This window comes from Salvelinus namaycush, chromosome 19, assembly GCF_016432855.1.
Source record: "Salvelinus namaycush isolate Seneca chromosome 19, SaNama_1.0, whole genome shotgun sequence".
In the NCBI taxonomy this organism is placed as follows: Eukaryota; Metazoa; Chordata; class Actinopteri; order Salmoniformes; family Salmonidae; genus Salvelinus; species Salvelinus namaycush.
Genome location: NC_052325.1, coordinates 31,553,870 through 31,568,858, shown reverse-complemented (window position 1 = coordinate 31,568,858; position 14,989 = coordinate 31,553,870). Strand labels below are relative to the sequence as shown.

Sequence of the window (14,989 nt, the reverse complement as noted above, 5' to 3'; positions counted from 1 at the left end):
ATATACCAACAGAAACCCAACAAATAACTTGACTTTAGCTTAATCTAATAAATTTAAGCAAAGGCTGAACCTAACCAAGGATAGTGACATTGCATACATGCAGTGTGTAGATTCCACCGGTAGAGGCCGCCCACAGTAGCACTGTCTCACAGAGACATGGCTGCAGTTACAGCACTGAACTGCACAGTCACACATTAAACAGCATTACACAGTCATTCTCTACTCAGATAACTAAGATGCATGCATAGGCGGGATTGGACAGTTTTTTGTTGGGGGGGGGGGGGGGGGGGGGGGTACTGACCCCCCCAAGCCTCCTATAATCTCGCCCATCACTATGTGACATAATCATCAAATATGGCCATTATGTTTGAAACCCATAACATAGATCACTGATCTGACAGTGTTGGATAGGTTAAAGCTCTTCCATGTCTTTCACCAATCCAGTCATTTCAGATCTTTTAAAATCAAGCCAGGAAGAAGGAAGAAATGCGTGTTAAAAAGCATTCCAACGGACCTGTCTCGTCGTCATAACCAGGGTTGGGGTCAATTCCATTTCAACTCCTTTCAGGGGATGAATTGAACTTTTTATTTGTGAATTGTACAATTCTCATCGACAGCAATAGCCTATTCATGAAATGAAAACTTCAATTCATCGCAATGAACTGAAGTAAAGTCGAGTTGATCTCCAACACTGAAGTGGCATCATCCATGTCAATCCCCTCCCATCACCATCACAAAAGTAGTTAACGCTTAACATTCTCCATCTCCCCCGCACTCTGCTCACCATACTGTGTGTGTAGACACTCCGTAGTCATTTTACTGCATGATGTGTGTGATGCTTTCACATCCTAGATGGTCGTACCCAGACCTCCAATCAAGGATAAAATGTCCATCAAGGTAAGATATAATGTAGCCTCCATAGTGCTAAACCATAGAGATAAAAACAGCAGACATCCTAGGAAATGTTTATCTCTATGGCTAAACCATAGATATTCCTTTTAGATGACTGTAATAGCAATAGTTTGTAACCAAAACACCATCCCGTACAGTGCAATCTAACTTAGACTCAGACCACTAAAACTACAATGCAAAACCATAGTGTTTGGATTGTTGTAAAAAGTCTAGTCAAACTGTATTCAAAATGCATTATCATAAGGTCTCAATACAATTCTCTGAGAAAATGAATGAAATCAACATATTGCCTCATACATCTTACTTTATCAGACAAGAATGGTAGCACAAGACTGGTAGTCAGGTCGTAAAGGTATGCTAAATAAGTCAGTGATACAGAAAATGTAGATTGTGATTTAACAAGACCTATGGCGGATTCTAAAGAGAAAACCCTGTGTTAACGATCCCTGTGCCATTTACAGTGCCTTCAGAAAGTATTCATACCCCTTGACTTATTCCACATTTTGTTGTGTTACAGCCTGAATTCAAAATGGATTAAATTGATTTCTTACCAATCTACGCACAATACCCCATAATGACAAATGAAAATATGTTTTTAGAAATTTTTGCAAATGTATTGAAAGTTAAATACAGAAATATCTCATTTACATGAGTATTCACAATACTTTGTAGAAGCACCTTTGGCAGCGATTACAGCTGTGAGTCTTTCTGCTTCCCACACCTGGATTGTACAACATTTGGCCATTTATTATTTTCAAAAATCATCAAATTGGTTGTTGATCATTGCTAGACAACCATTTTCAGATCTTGCCATACATTTTCAAGTAGATTTTTATCAAAACTGTAACTCGGGAACATTCACTGTCTTCTTGGTAAGCAACTCCAGTGTAGATTTGGCTACAAGGTGAATGTTGTAACGGGCTTCCTCCTCCTCTTCATACGAAGAGGAGGAGTAGTGATTCGACCAAACTGCAGCGGGTTGTGAATACATAATGATTTAATAAACAAAACTGAAGAACACGACGAACACTTGAATAATTACAAAACAAATAAACGAATGTAGACAGACCTGGACACGAACTTACATACAACGTGAAGAACGCATGAACCAGGAAACAGACTACATAAAACGAACGAACAAACAAAAACCGGAACAGTCCCGTGTGGCGTAACATACAGACACTGACACAGGAGACAATCACCCACAAACAAACAGTGAGAACAACCTACCTTAATATGACTCTCAATCAGAGGAAACGTCAAACACCTGCCTCTAATTGAGAGCCATACCAGGCAACCCAAAACCAACATAGAAACAGAAAACATAGACTGCCCACCCAAAACTCACGCCCTGACCATCAAACACATACAAAACAACAGAAAACAGGTCAGGAACGTGACAGAACCCCCCCCTCAAGGTGCGAACTCCGGGCGCACCCCTAAAACTCAAGGGGAGGGTCTGGGTGGGCATCTGTCCGCGGTGGCGGCTCCGGCGGTGGACGAGGACACCACTCCACCACTGTCTTTGTCCCCCTCCTTAGCGTCCTTTGAGTGGCGACCCTCGCCCCCGACCATGGTCCAGGAACCTTCACTAAGGCCCCCCCTACATAGAGGAGACAGCTCAGGACAGAGAGGTAGCTCAGGACAGAGAGGTAGCTCAGGACATAGAGGTAGCTCAGGACAGAGAGGTAGCTCAGGACAGAGAGGTAGCTCCGGACAGAGAGGTAGCCCCGGACAGAGAGGTAGCTCCGGACAGAGAGGTAGCTCCGGACAGAGGGACAACTCTGTACTACTGGCAGCTCCGGACTGGGTGGCAGCTCCGGACTGGGTGGCAGCTCCGGACTGGGTGGCAGCTCATGACTGGAGGGCAGCTCATGACTGGAGGGCAGCTCATGACTGGAGGGCAGCTCATGACTGGAGGGCAGCTCATGACTGTAGGGCAGCTCATGACTGTAGGGCAGCTCATGACTGTAGGGCAGCTCATGACTGTAGGGCAGCTCATGACCGTAGGGCAGCTCATGACCGTAGGGCAGCTCATGACCGTAGGGCAGCTCATGACTGTAGGGCAGCTCATGACCGTAGGGCAGCTCATGACTGTAAGGCAGCTCATGCAGCTCCTGACTGGCTGGCGGCTCTGGCAGCTCCTGACTGGCTGGCGGCTCTGGCAGTTCCTGACTGGCTGGCGGCTCTGGCAGCTCCTGACTGGCTGGCGGCTCTGGCAGCTCCTGACTGGCTGGCGGCTCTGGCAGCTCCTGACTGGCTGGCGGCTCTGGCAGCTCCTGACTGGCTGGCGGCTCTGGCAGCTCCTGACTGACGGACGGCTCTAGCGGCTCCTGACTGACGGACGGCTCTAATGGCTCGGGACAGACGGGCGGCTCTAATGGCTCGTGGCAGACGGATGGCTCAGAAGGCGCTGGGCAGACGGATGGCTCAGAAGGCGCTGGGCAGACGGATGGCTCAGAAGGCGCTGGGCAGACGGATGGCTCAGAAGGCGCTGGGCAGACGGATGGCTCAGAAGGCGCTGGGCAGACGGATGGCTCAGAAGGCGCTGGGCAGACGGATGACTCAGACGGCGCTGGGCAGACAGATGGCTCAGACGGCGCTGGGCAGACAGATGGCTCAGACGGCGCTGGGCAGACAGATGGCTCAGACGGCGCTGGGCAGACAGATGGCTCAGACGGAGCTGGGCAGACAGGCAGTGCAGAAGGCGTTGGGCAGACGGCCGACTCTGCCCTGCTGAGGCGCACAGTAGGCCTGGTGCGTGGTGCCGGAACTGGAGGTACCGGGATGACGGCACGCACTTCAAGGCTAGTACGGGGAGCAGGAACAGGGCACACTGACCTCTCGAAGCGCACTATAGGCCTGGTGCGTGGTACCGGAACTGGAGGTACCGGGCTGAGGGCACGCACCTCAGGGCGAGTGCGGGGAGAAGGAACAGTGCGTACAAGGCTCTGGAGACGCACAGGTGGCTTAGTGCGTGGTGCCGGAACTGGAGGCACTGGGCTGGAGACACGCACCATAGGGAGAGTGCGTGGAGGAGGAACAGGGCTCTGGAGACGCACTGGAAGCCTGGTGCGTGGTGTAGGCACTGGTGGTACTGAGCTGGGGCGGGAAGGTGGCGCCGGATATACCGGACCGTGTAGGCGTACTGGCTCCCTTGAGCACTGAGCCTGCCCAACCTTACCTGGTTGCATGCTCCCCGTAGCCCGTCCAGTGCGGGGAGGTGGAATAACCCACACTGGGCTGTGTTGGCGAACCGGGGACACCATGCGTAAGGCTGGTGCCATGTACACCGGCCCGAGGAGACGTACTGGAGGCCAGATATGTTGAGCCGGCTTCATGGCACTTGGCTCAATGCTCACCCTAGCCCTACCAGTGCGGGGAGGTGGAATAACCCGCACCGGGCTATGAACACGTACAGGAGACACCGTGCGCTCTACTGCGTAACACGGTGTCTGCCCGTACTCCCGCTCTCCACGGTTAGCCTGGGAAGTGGGCGCAGGTCTCCTACCTGCCCTCGGCCCACTACCTCTTAGCCCCCCCCCCAAGAAATTTTTGGGTAGTACTCACGGGCTTTTCGGGCTTCCGTGCTAGACGCGTCCCCTCATAACGCCGGTTCCTCTCTCCGGTTTCCTCCGCTCTCCGAGCTGCCTCCAGCTGTTCCCATAGGCGGCGATTAACTTCAACTTTAGCCCATGGTCCTTTTCCTTCCATGATCTCCTCCCAAGACCAGAAATCCTGCTTTGTGCGCTGTCCGTTAACCCGCTGCTTGATCCGGGTTTGGTGGGTGATTCTGTAACGGGCTTCCTCCTCCTCTTCATACGAAGAGGAGGAGTAGTGATTCGACCAAACTGCAGCGGGTTGTGAATACATAATGATTTAATAAACAAAACTGAAGAACACGACGAACACTTGAATAATTACAAAACAAATAAACGAATGTAGACAGACCTGGACACGAACTTACATACAACGTGAAGAACGCATGAACCAGGAAACAGACTACATAAAACGAACGAACAAACAAAAACCGGAACAGTCCCGTGTGGCGTAACATACAGACACTGACACAGGAGACAATCACCCACAAACAAACAGTGAGAACAACCTACCTTAATATGACTCTCAATCAGAGGAAACGTCAAACACCTGCCTCTAATTGAGAGCCATACCAGGCAACCCAAAACCAACATAGAAACAGAAAACATAGACTGCCCACCCAAAACTCACGCCCTGACCATCAAACACATACAAAACAACAGAAAACAGGTCAGGAACGTGACAAATGTGTCTGGTGGAAAGCAGACTGAACCCGGTTTTCCTCTAGGATTTTGCCTGTGCTTAGCTCCATTCCGTTTCTTTTTTACCTGAAAAACTCCCCAGTCTTTAACGATTACAAGCATACCCATAACATGATGCAGCCACCACTATGCTTGAAAATATGGAGAGTGGTACTCAGTAATGTGTTAGATTGGATTTGACCCAAACATAACATTTTGCATTCCGGACAAAAAGTGAATTGCTTTGCCAAATTTTTTGCATTATTACTTTAGTGTCTTGTTGCAAACAGGATGCATGTTTGGTATATTTGAATTCTGTACAGTCTTTCTTCTTTTCACTCAGTCAATTAGTTTAGTATTGTGGAGTAACTACAATGTTGTTGATCCATCCGCAGTTTTCTCCTATCAGAGCCATTAAACTCTGTAACTGTTTTAAAGTCACCATTGGCCTTATGGTAAAATCCCTGAACGGTTTCCTTCCTCTCGGGCAACTGAGTTAGGAAGGACGCCTGTATCTTTGTAGTGACTGGGTGTACTGATACAACATCCACAGTGTTATTAATAACCGCACCATGCTCAAAGGGATAATCAATGTCTGATTTTTTTTAATTTATTTGTATTTTACCTCCCTGGTCTTTGTGGTTGAATCTGTTTGAAATTCACTCCTCGACTGAGGGACCTTACAGGTAATTAATTGTATGTGTGGAGTACAGAGATGAGGTAGTCATTCAAATATCATGTTAAATGTGCTATTATTGCACACAGAGTCCATGGAAGTTATTATGTGACTTGTTACGCAAATGTTTACTCCTGAACGTATTTTGTCTTGCCATAACAAAGGGGTTGAATACTTATTGACTCAAGACATTTCAGCTTTTCATTTTTAATTAATTAGTAAACATTTCGAAAAACAATATTCCACGTTGACATTATTGGGTATGGTGTGTAGGCCAGTGACACAAAATCTAAATTTAATCCATTTTAAATTCCGTCTGTAACACAGCAAAATGTGGAAAAGGTCAAGGGGTGTGAATACCTTCTGTAGGCACTGTATATCAGTTTACTGCCTCAGAAAAGAGAGGCTCATTTATACCACAACTTATGTTTTGTATTATTCCCCTGTGGGATACGAACAGGCAGCGACATACGCACACTACTGCCTACAGCCCATAGGGACAGGTGTCCAACCTGGCAACCGGAGAGAGAGGCTCATTTATAGCACTCAGCTATTTATATATTTTGTCCCCTGTGAGGTAGAACTACCCATAGGGAAAGGTCTCCAATCTGGCAACCCATTAGTCTATATAGCCACACGCCACTCCTCCGTCTCCATGTCTCCAACCTGGCGACCGGGCGTCACAGGAAATAATGCCCATCCCATCTCAACACAACTGCTCTCTCTCGCTGTCTCTCTCTAGCCCTCTCTACCTCCCTCTTTTTCTCTCCCTCACCCTCGCCCCTACCTCATCAGTGACTAATTTACCCCATTCCGTCGTGAACTCTAACCTCTTACCCCTGTCTGTGTGTCACAGATCTATGTGAGGGCCCAGTTTGAGTATGACCCCTCCAGAGATGACCTCATCCCATGCAAGGAGGCCGGGATTCCCTTCCGGGTTGGTGACATCATCCAGATCATCAGTAAAGACGACCACAACTGGTGGCAGGGCAAACTGGAGAACACCAAAAATGGAACTGCAGGGCTCATACCCTCACCAGAACTCCAGGAGTGGTGAGGAGACACACACAATGAGGAGACACACGACGTGATATAACCCAGATCTCCATCTAGAGAATCATTCAGACTTACAAACCAGCTCCAGAACTGACAAGCTAAAGCCTTTAGAATGTAGAGTAATTTAACACAGAACCCATATTTAGAGAGAACCTGATCTAAGCTCCCAGAATGCACCCTCGAAGAACCCAAAGAAAGCCTTGAATGTTTGAGCAGATGATTGAGTTTTATTGGGTGTATTTCCCGCCGTGTTTACAGGCGTGTGGCATGTATAGCCATGGAGAAGACTAAGCAGGAGCAGCAGGCCAGCTGTACCTGGTTTGGCAAGAAGAAGAAGCAGTACAAAGACAAGTACCTGGCCAAGCACAACGCAGGTACACACACACACACTCTCTCTCACAAATACCTGACCAAGCACAAAGAAGGTACATACTCACTCACATCCATTCAAAATGTTCCTCAGCTGTTACTGCATGAATTGTGAGAGTCTCACGTGTGTGAGAAGGTGGCATGCGGGTATGAGGGAGAGGGAGGGAATCTGGGGGCAGGGAGGGCATGGAGAGCAGGGAATTCAGGTAACAGAACCTTGTAACCTCTGCTGGCTCCAGTGACATAGTCATAGCAGTGAGACCTGGTGCTAGGGCACAAGGGCAAGCTTAAATATGAGGGTGAGTGTGCAGTTATCAAGTTGGCATGTACAGTACAAGTGTGTGTGCTGCACGTGAGTGCATCACAGGAGGTTGGTGGCACCTTAATATTGTTTCCATGTGTTTGATGCCATTCGATTTTTCGCGTCCCAGCCATTATGAGCCGTCCTCCCCTCAGCAGCCTCCTGTGGCGTGCATGCACATTAATGTCTTGTTCGCATGTGAATATACATGTGTGGTTGTGTGTGAGAGGGTTTGGGATTGAGAGTGTGTTCCAAAGTGCCTTAGACACTCACCACATTAAAGACAGTAGCCCACATTGAATGCCTCAAACCTACTTTGTGTCGCCACCAAAGCCTCTTGTTTCCTATGGATAGTTGAACACAGTGTGTGAGATGTAGAGGGAAGCAAATATTGTGTCTGTGGATCTCGGGTGTCCGTGATCGCAAGGTGGCTGTCTCAACAGACCAGGCCCATGTGCAGGAGAAACTGCCACTGCCATGTGTGTCTGTGTTAGGACTGCAGCGGCTCAAGTGACACCATTAACCAGTAAGAGGGGGAGGGAGGGTGAAAAGGAGGTGGAAGGGAAGGGGCCATGGAGAGGACTTGCAGAGTTAGGGGTTGGGAGAAGGAAAGAGAGGGTTAGGGGAGGTACTGGGGAAGATGGGAGCCGAGCTATAGAGCTGGAATGAGATGGGGAGAGAGAGGGAGGAGTATCGGGCCACCGGCAAAGTTGGCAGCATGAACTGTCTGTTGCAGATATACACAGCCCTGACCTGCCTGCCCCACATTAAGTTTCATGACTGCTCAATCTTTGCCCTTTAACTGGGTTTCAAATGATGGTGAAGCCTGGGCACTCCCAGAACAACTCAGGCTTACACAGATGAATGTAGCTGGGAACCTGAATGAGTGTTTCAGGTCCAGATCTAGATAAAGCCCACTTCTCTTGACTAACTTCCCTACGTATTTATTTGGACAGTGAAGCTAAACCTTTTAATATTCGGTCCCGTATTCCTAGCACGCAATGACTACATTGTGACTAGCTTGTGACTACACACTTGTTAGATGCATTTGCTGTTTGTTTTGGTTATGTTTCGGATTATGTTGTGCCCAATAGAAATGAATGGTAAATCATGTATTGTCATTTTGGAGGCACTTTTGTTGTAAATAAGAATAGAATATGTTTCTGAACCCTTTTACATTAATATGGATGCTACCATGATTTCAGATAATCATGAATGAATGGTAAAAAATGAGTGAGAAAGAGAAAATATCAACTCCCTCCCCCCCAAAAATATTCTAACCTCTTGTTATTGGTAATGGTGAGAGGTTAGCCTGTTTTGGGGGCATGATCTTTGTGCATATGTAACTTACAAGTGCATGATACCAGAAATGCATGCAAGCTGTATGTGTAAAGAACCAACTGTGAATGTTCATATTGCTTCTCCGAGTAACAGCAAAGCATGCTATAATTTTGCTTTACATTTTTTGCTTGCGCTCTAAGCATTCATATCGGAGTCTCTCATATAGTTTGTTTTGCATGAACTATAGTCTGATTTTGAATGTCGTCTCATTCTCCTCAGGTACAGTTAGTGTGAGGATGAGAAGTGATGTGGTGGATAGCTAGCAGCATGTTCATTGTACAAGGCCTATGGGCCTGGAGTCATTCTAATTCTAGAAAGATGCATCTTTCCTACTTTCCCTCCTCAAGAGGCCAGAGTGTGGTGCTCTGGGTAGAAGTTGCCCTTTAGACACAGATCTCAGGTCAATATGCCCTGCCCAAATCCGAACCCTAACCATTAAGGGAAGAAATACAATACTGACCCTAGATCATCGTCTATGAGCAACTTCATCCTACTCTGTTGGGTGACTAATTTAAGTAGTCAGTGCGTCAGCGCTTTGCTGCTGCAGTGTTGTATTGTTGTATTGCTGTATGTATAGTAACTACTGTATTGTTGTGTAACTGAACCATGTTATGACCCTGTCCATCTCTCACGCTGTCCCCCTCAAAATGGCCTCTCTGCATGTAAGTAACAACCAGTGATGGTATCTGGCTAGCTAACGCCTCTTTTGGTTTGGTCTGATTCTCTTTCACTTTGTTTCTCTTTTTCCATTTGCGTTGTTATTAACCCTTTAGTTCACCAGGTGTCAGTCCCAACGTTTCCGTTTTGTTTCTGTTTTCTCGCTCAGAGCAACAGAGATCCAGCACAAAACGGAAAGAACATAGATCGTTTTTTTTATGTTTTCTTCCTCACCCATATATTTAGTTTTTTGGTGTTGAGTGTTTCAGATCTAGTCAGTTGTATTTTAACATGGTACATCTGCCCCAGGGAAGAGTCCCCATTTGATACCCCTGAATATCTTTCTCAGAATGTGACACATGGTGCACAAGGTTATAGGTCGGCTTAAGGTCAAGGACACATGCCAGACAATAAGAACAGAGCAGCAGAGAAAGCAGGAAGCAGGAGAGAGTGAGCCCTCCTCAGCCATTAGATATATATAGAGAGAGAGAGAGGGATGAAAGAGCAAGGATAAGAGAAAAAGGAGTGGAGAGATAGCAGGAGAGACCATTCTATTCCAGAGAGAATACATGGTGCTCCTGGTGTTGTATTTCCCATGTCAGTCACACACACACACACACACACACACACACACACACACACACACACACACACACACACACACACACACACACACACACACACACACACACACACACACACAGCTGTTAGGTTCATGTCACCGTAGAGGTGACATTAGCAGTACCCTGTGTGCAGTACCCTCCACTGTAGGTAGGTTAAGGACACATGCTAATGCTGTACAGACTCCCATGAGTGTCCAGTACTGTGTCCTACTGTGCTTTGTTCTCTCCTCCATCTTATTCAGCTCACCCCCTTCCATCTGTCCATCCATCTATCCCATTGTTTATTTCCAAAAATGTAAAAACGTAACACACACATACATTGTGGTATCACTGCGTTATTCACTTAAACATAATGGTCGTTCACCAGCTCTGCAGTTTTACCCTAACAGCTACAAAGTCTGTGTAACCTCAGAGTAGAAGCAAAACATTGAGAATATTCTCCCTCCCTGTTTGCCAAATGTAAACAGTCTTATCCCAAATCTCTCCATCTCATTCGATTAGCGCATTAGCCTGGGTTAGGATAAATTACTCCTCAGATTTAGCTATTTGATTTAATGGTGTCAGGTTTAAGGACATACACGCCATTGAACTTATACGACTCCAAGGAGAAGTTCAGGCTCTATTTATCCTTGTAACATCATAGTTCATTATCTCCCAACTGTCAGAGACAATATGTCTACTCCTTCATCTCATGGCTAGCCTGGGTGCTAGGCTGTTCCTCTTTTAGCCACCTTGTCCTTGTCATTCCCAGATGTTGATATAGTGTTGTTGAAACAGTACCCAGGCTATAATTTTCTCCATTAACAACTAACTGTCACAGACATTCTCTCTGTCCTATAGTGCCACCTCACTGTTAGGGTCCTGTGTTCTCCCAGTGTAAGCGACTACTATGGAAGTCTGTCTGCACCTCTCCTTCACAGTATCTCACTATCCCTCTCTCTTTCCTCCGTCCTCTTTTTCCAGTATTCGACCAACTAGATCTCGTCACGTATGAAGAGGTTGTGAAACTGCCTGCGTTTAAGAGGAAAACACTAGTCTTGTTAGGTAAGTACAAGTATCCATACTAGCATACTGTAGAGGGTTGTGACGTATTGGCTAACGGTATTAGGTAGTGTGCTCGTATTGCGTTCTGACTGCTCTCTCTTCCAAAGGTGCCCATGGAGTGGGCAGAAGACACATCAAGAACACACTCATCACAAAACACCCTGACAGATTTGCCTACCCCATCCCACGTAAGACACACAAACACACACACACACACACACACACACACACACACACACACACACACACACACACACACACACACACACACACACACACTTGCCTACCCCATCCCACGTAAGACACACACACACACACACACAGATTTGCCTACCCCATTTCACGGACGACACAGTCACTGACTCACTTTGACCATCCATTGTGGTTATCGTTCTTACTCAAACCCCCCCCCCCCCCCTCCCCCTTTCATCTCTCCCTTCCTCCCTCCTCAGATACGACCAGACTTCCTAAGAAGTACGAGGAGAACGGGAAGAACTACTACTTTGTGTCACATGACCAGATGATGCAGGACATCAGTAACAATGACTACCTGGAGTACGGTAGTCACGAGGACGCCATGTACGGCACGCGGCTAGAGACCATTCGCCAGATCCACGAGCAGGGACTCATCTCCATACTGGACGTAGAGCCACAGGTGGGTGGGAGAGTGTATTTTCCACTTGTGCTTGTGAACACAGAGGGTCTTCTCAGGCATAATACACAGTCACAAACACACAGGCCAGCTGACCTGGAACCTATTCTCCATTAGGCCTTGAAGGTCCTGCGGACAGCAGAGTTTGCTCCCTACGTTGTTTTCATCGCCGCGCCAACCATCACCCCTGGCATCAACGAGGTAAGACGTACACACACACAGATTGTCAACCTTTTTGTTGTAATATTGGAACGGTCTGCAGCTGTAGCCACTCTTCTTTTTTCTGCACTCCATTTTCTTCTCTCATCACTTTCTTCATTCATTTATTTTGCATGCTGTGTGTGAGATTCAGTTTTTCCGTTTCTCTTGCGTTCCGTTGCATGGCTCTCAGCTCCCCAGGTGGTGCAGGAAGCTGCCAGTAAGTATGAGTGGAGAAAACGCTGGCCATAGTCAGTAGTGCTCTATTGTGTTATACAGTATATTGCCTCAGTAAACCAGCTCACTCCTTTCTCTGAGTGAGGGTTACTATTCCTTCTTTAACACCAGGCTAAGCAAAGAACTGTCCTGAATCCCTACCCATCCACTCTATACCCTCCCTCGTTCTGTCAGTTTAATTTAATGGTGCTTTATTGGTAAGACATCTGTCTCATTAGGTCTCTCTCACCCCCCTTCTCTCTCTCTGTAGGATGAGTCATTGCAGCGTCTTCAGAAGGAGTCAGAGATTCTTCAGAAGACCTATGCCCATTACTTTGACCAGACCATAATCAACAACGAGATAGATGAGACCATCAGACACCTAGAGGAGGCTATAGACCTGGTCTGTACCACTGCACAGTGGATCCCTGTGTCCTGGGTCTACTGAGGATAGGAAGGAACACCTTCTCTCCTCCCCTCTGTGTCTTTCTGGGTCCACTGTACCTGTATAGACCCCCCCCCCCCCCCCCCTCTCCCCTCCAATGACTCCTCTCTTTCTCTCCTCCCTCCTCCCTTTCTCACTGGCGATGCATCTCTGCGAAAACTCCCATCATTCCTTCGGAAAAGAAAAGCACCTCAACCAATCAGAAACCTCTGTGTACTGCACATGACCTTCAGCAGCCAATCAAACTCTGCCCTTACAGACTACCTAGCCGTAGTGTTGTATAAACAAATAAGTATTGTCATGTCTGTATTATCTAGGAGGCAACATTTTTGCAGATGTTTGTTTTAAAGAGACAGTACTGTATCTCCTCCCCAGTAGTGCACTGCAGCCTTCTACATCATGTGACTGTCTGTGCCCCCATCAGCCCACCCATCATGGATGTTGTAGTTCTTAGCTGTCCCTCTGTTGTAGTTCTTTCCCTGCACTATAATTACTGTTTGTGGGTATTCTCTTCCTCTCTCTCTGGACAGACTGAAGAAAAACACCACAACCTCCTTTTATCTGGATGTCATCCTCAACACCTTTTATTTATCTGCTCCTTTACTCCTCTCCTTTATTAGCCATTATCGTCTACTTCATTCACATCCTCTTTCTCTGTCACTCTCTTATTGTTCATGTAGTTCAGTTTCATCTTGGTTCATTTTGACTGTACATGTTATTACACCCGAGTGGCACAAGCTACTTCATCTCTGCTAGAGGCGTCACTACAGACCCTGGTTCGATTCCAGGCTGTATCACAACCGGCCGTGATTGGGAGTCCCATAGGGTGGCCCACATTTGGCCCAGCATCGTCCGGGTTAGGCTGTCATTATAAATAAGAATTTGTTCTTAACTGACTTGCCTTAAAAAATATATATATAAAAACCCTAGCCACCCCCTTCTCCCCTTCATACACATACTCAGACAGGGTACTGTCTCTTCTAAATGAATCCATAAATGTTTTAGACATTTGAATGAGGTCCCATGCATGTTGGACATTCGCAAGCTTCCATTCCGTCTGTCCGTGTTCCCCCAGTGTCCTGCTGTAACATCCTCCCAACTGAAAACCAACATTCCACACGTCTGGAAGACTCCACTTGACCAAGGGAGGAAGCAAGGGGAACAGGAAATAACCAACAAAAAGAACCTTGACACCTATGCACATACCTTGGCATTTCAGATGACATTTCTAAAAACAGATTTTTCCAAATCGACCACGGTATCAATGTGTTTATAAAAACAAATGTGTGGTAGAACTTTATAATAACGCATTTAATGGATTAGTAAATAGTTTACAAAGGTGGGAGTAATGATTCACAAATGAATAAATGTAAGTAACCTAGTTATTCATACACAACTTTAAGTATTTAATGATTCATAAGATCATAAGTTGTTTAAAATAGGACCTTATAAACCATTTACTAATTATTAGTAACTCTTTTTGCATGGCCTCATCTAAAGTGTGGGCTATTTATACTTTATAAATACTTTGTTTTGAGTGCAGTATAATTTCTCACAAGAAGATGGACATGCCATTGGTAGAGACATTCCAGCAGTATCTGATGCTCCTTAAGGCCTTAAAATGGCCCCTAGAACATATCAATGGTTAAACAATAAGCACACAATAGAGATAAAATATATTGAAAATTTTATTCCATCTATTTATCCATCCACGTATTAAATATTGCGTAATTTCGTCAGCTGTGTGAATAAGTTCTGGGTCCATATGTATTAGAAATTGGGAGTACTGGTTTGCAAAGTCTCCACCCTCGCAAAAATAAAGTCGGTTTGCATTCGCAATGTTAACAACAACAGCAAAACATTCTGAATACAACTCTTCCTCAAGTCCTTGCAACAGTTGTGTCACAACAGTTTTTGTGAATAATGTTCAATATAGTTATTTTAACATCCCTTTGTTTTATGCCTATTCTTTTACCATTGATATGTTCTAGGCTATTTTGAGACCTTAAGAAGCATCAGATACTGCTGGAATGTCTCTACCAATGGCATGTCCATCTTCTTGTGAGAAATTATACTGCACTCAAAACAAAGTATTTATAAAGTATAAATAGCCCACACATTAGATGAGGCACGCAAAAAGACAAGTTATTATTAAAGAGTTAATAAAGGACCTATATTAAACAGCTTAGGAATGGATTAACGATGAATGAACTATTTAC

General features: G+C 46.1%; 1 protein-coding gene across 4 annotated transcripts in view; it reads left to right on the top strand.

Annotated features, from left to right (window-relative positions):
• caska (calcium/calmodulin-dependent serine protein kinase a) overlaps positions 1 to 14,302 on the top strand; it is a 216,383-nt gene extending 202,081 nt beyond the window's left edge. For 2 of the 4 annotated variants that reach the window (XM_039014836.1, XM_039014838.1), the window contains 7 exons: positions 6,725 to 6,921; positions 7,183 to 7,298; positions 11,179 to 11,259; positions 11,367 to 11,447; positions 11,712 to 11,914; positions 12,029 to 12,112; positions 12,597 to 14,302. In XM_039014836.1, coding sequence (XP_038870764.1) covers positions 6,725 to 6,921; positions 7,183 to 7,298; positions 11,179 to 11,259; positions 11,367 to 11,447; positions 11,712 to 11,914; positions 12,029 to 12,112; positions 12,597 to 12,773 — 939 coding nt within the window. In that variant the 3' untranslated portion in view covers positions 12,774 to 14,302. The remainder of the gene's footprint in view (positions 1 to 6,724; positions 6,922 to 7,182; positions 7,299 to 11,178; positions 11,260 to 11,366; positions 11,448 to 11,711; positions 11,915 to 12,028; positions 12,113 to 12,596) is intronic. The other 2 variants (XM_039014840.1, XM_039014839.1) reach the window with 1 other exon arrangement.
• The last annotated feature ends 687 nt before the right edge of the window (positions 14,303 to 14,989 follow it).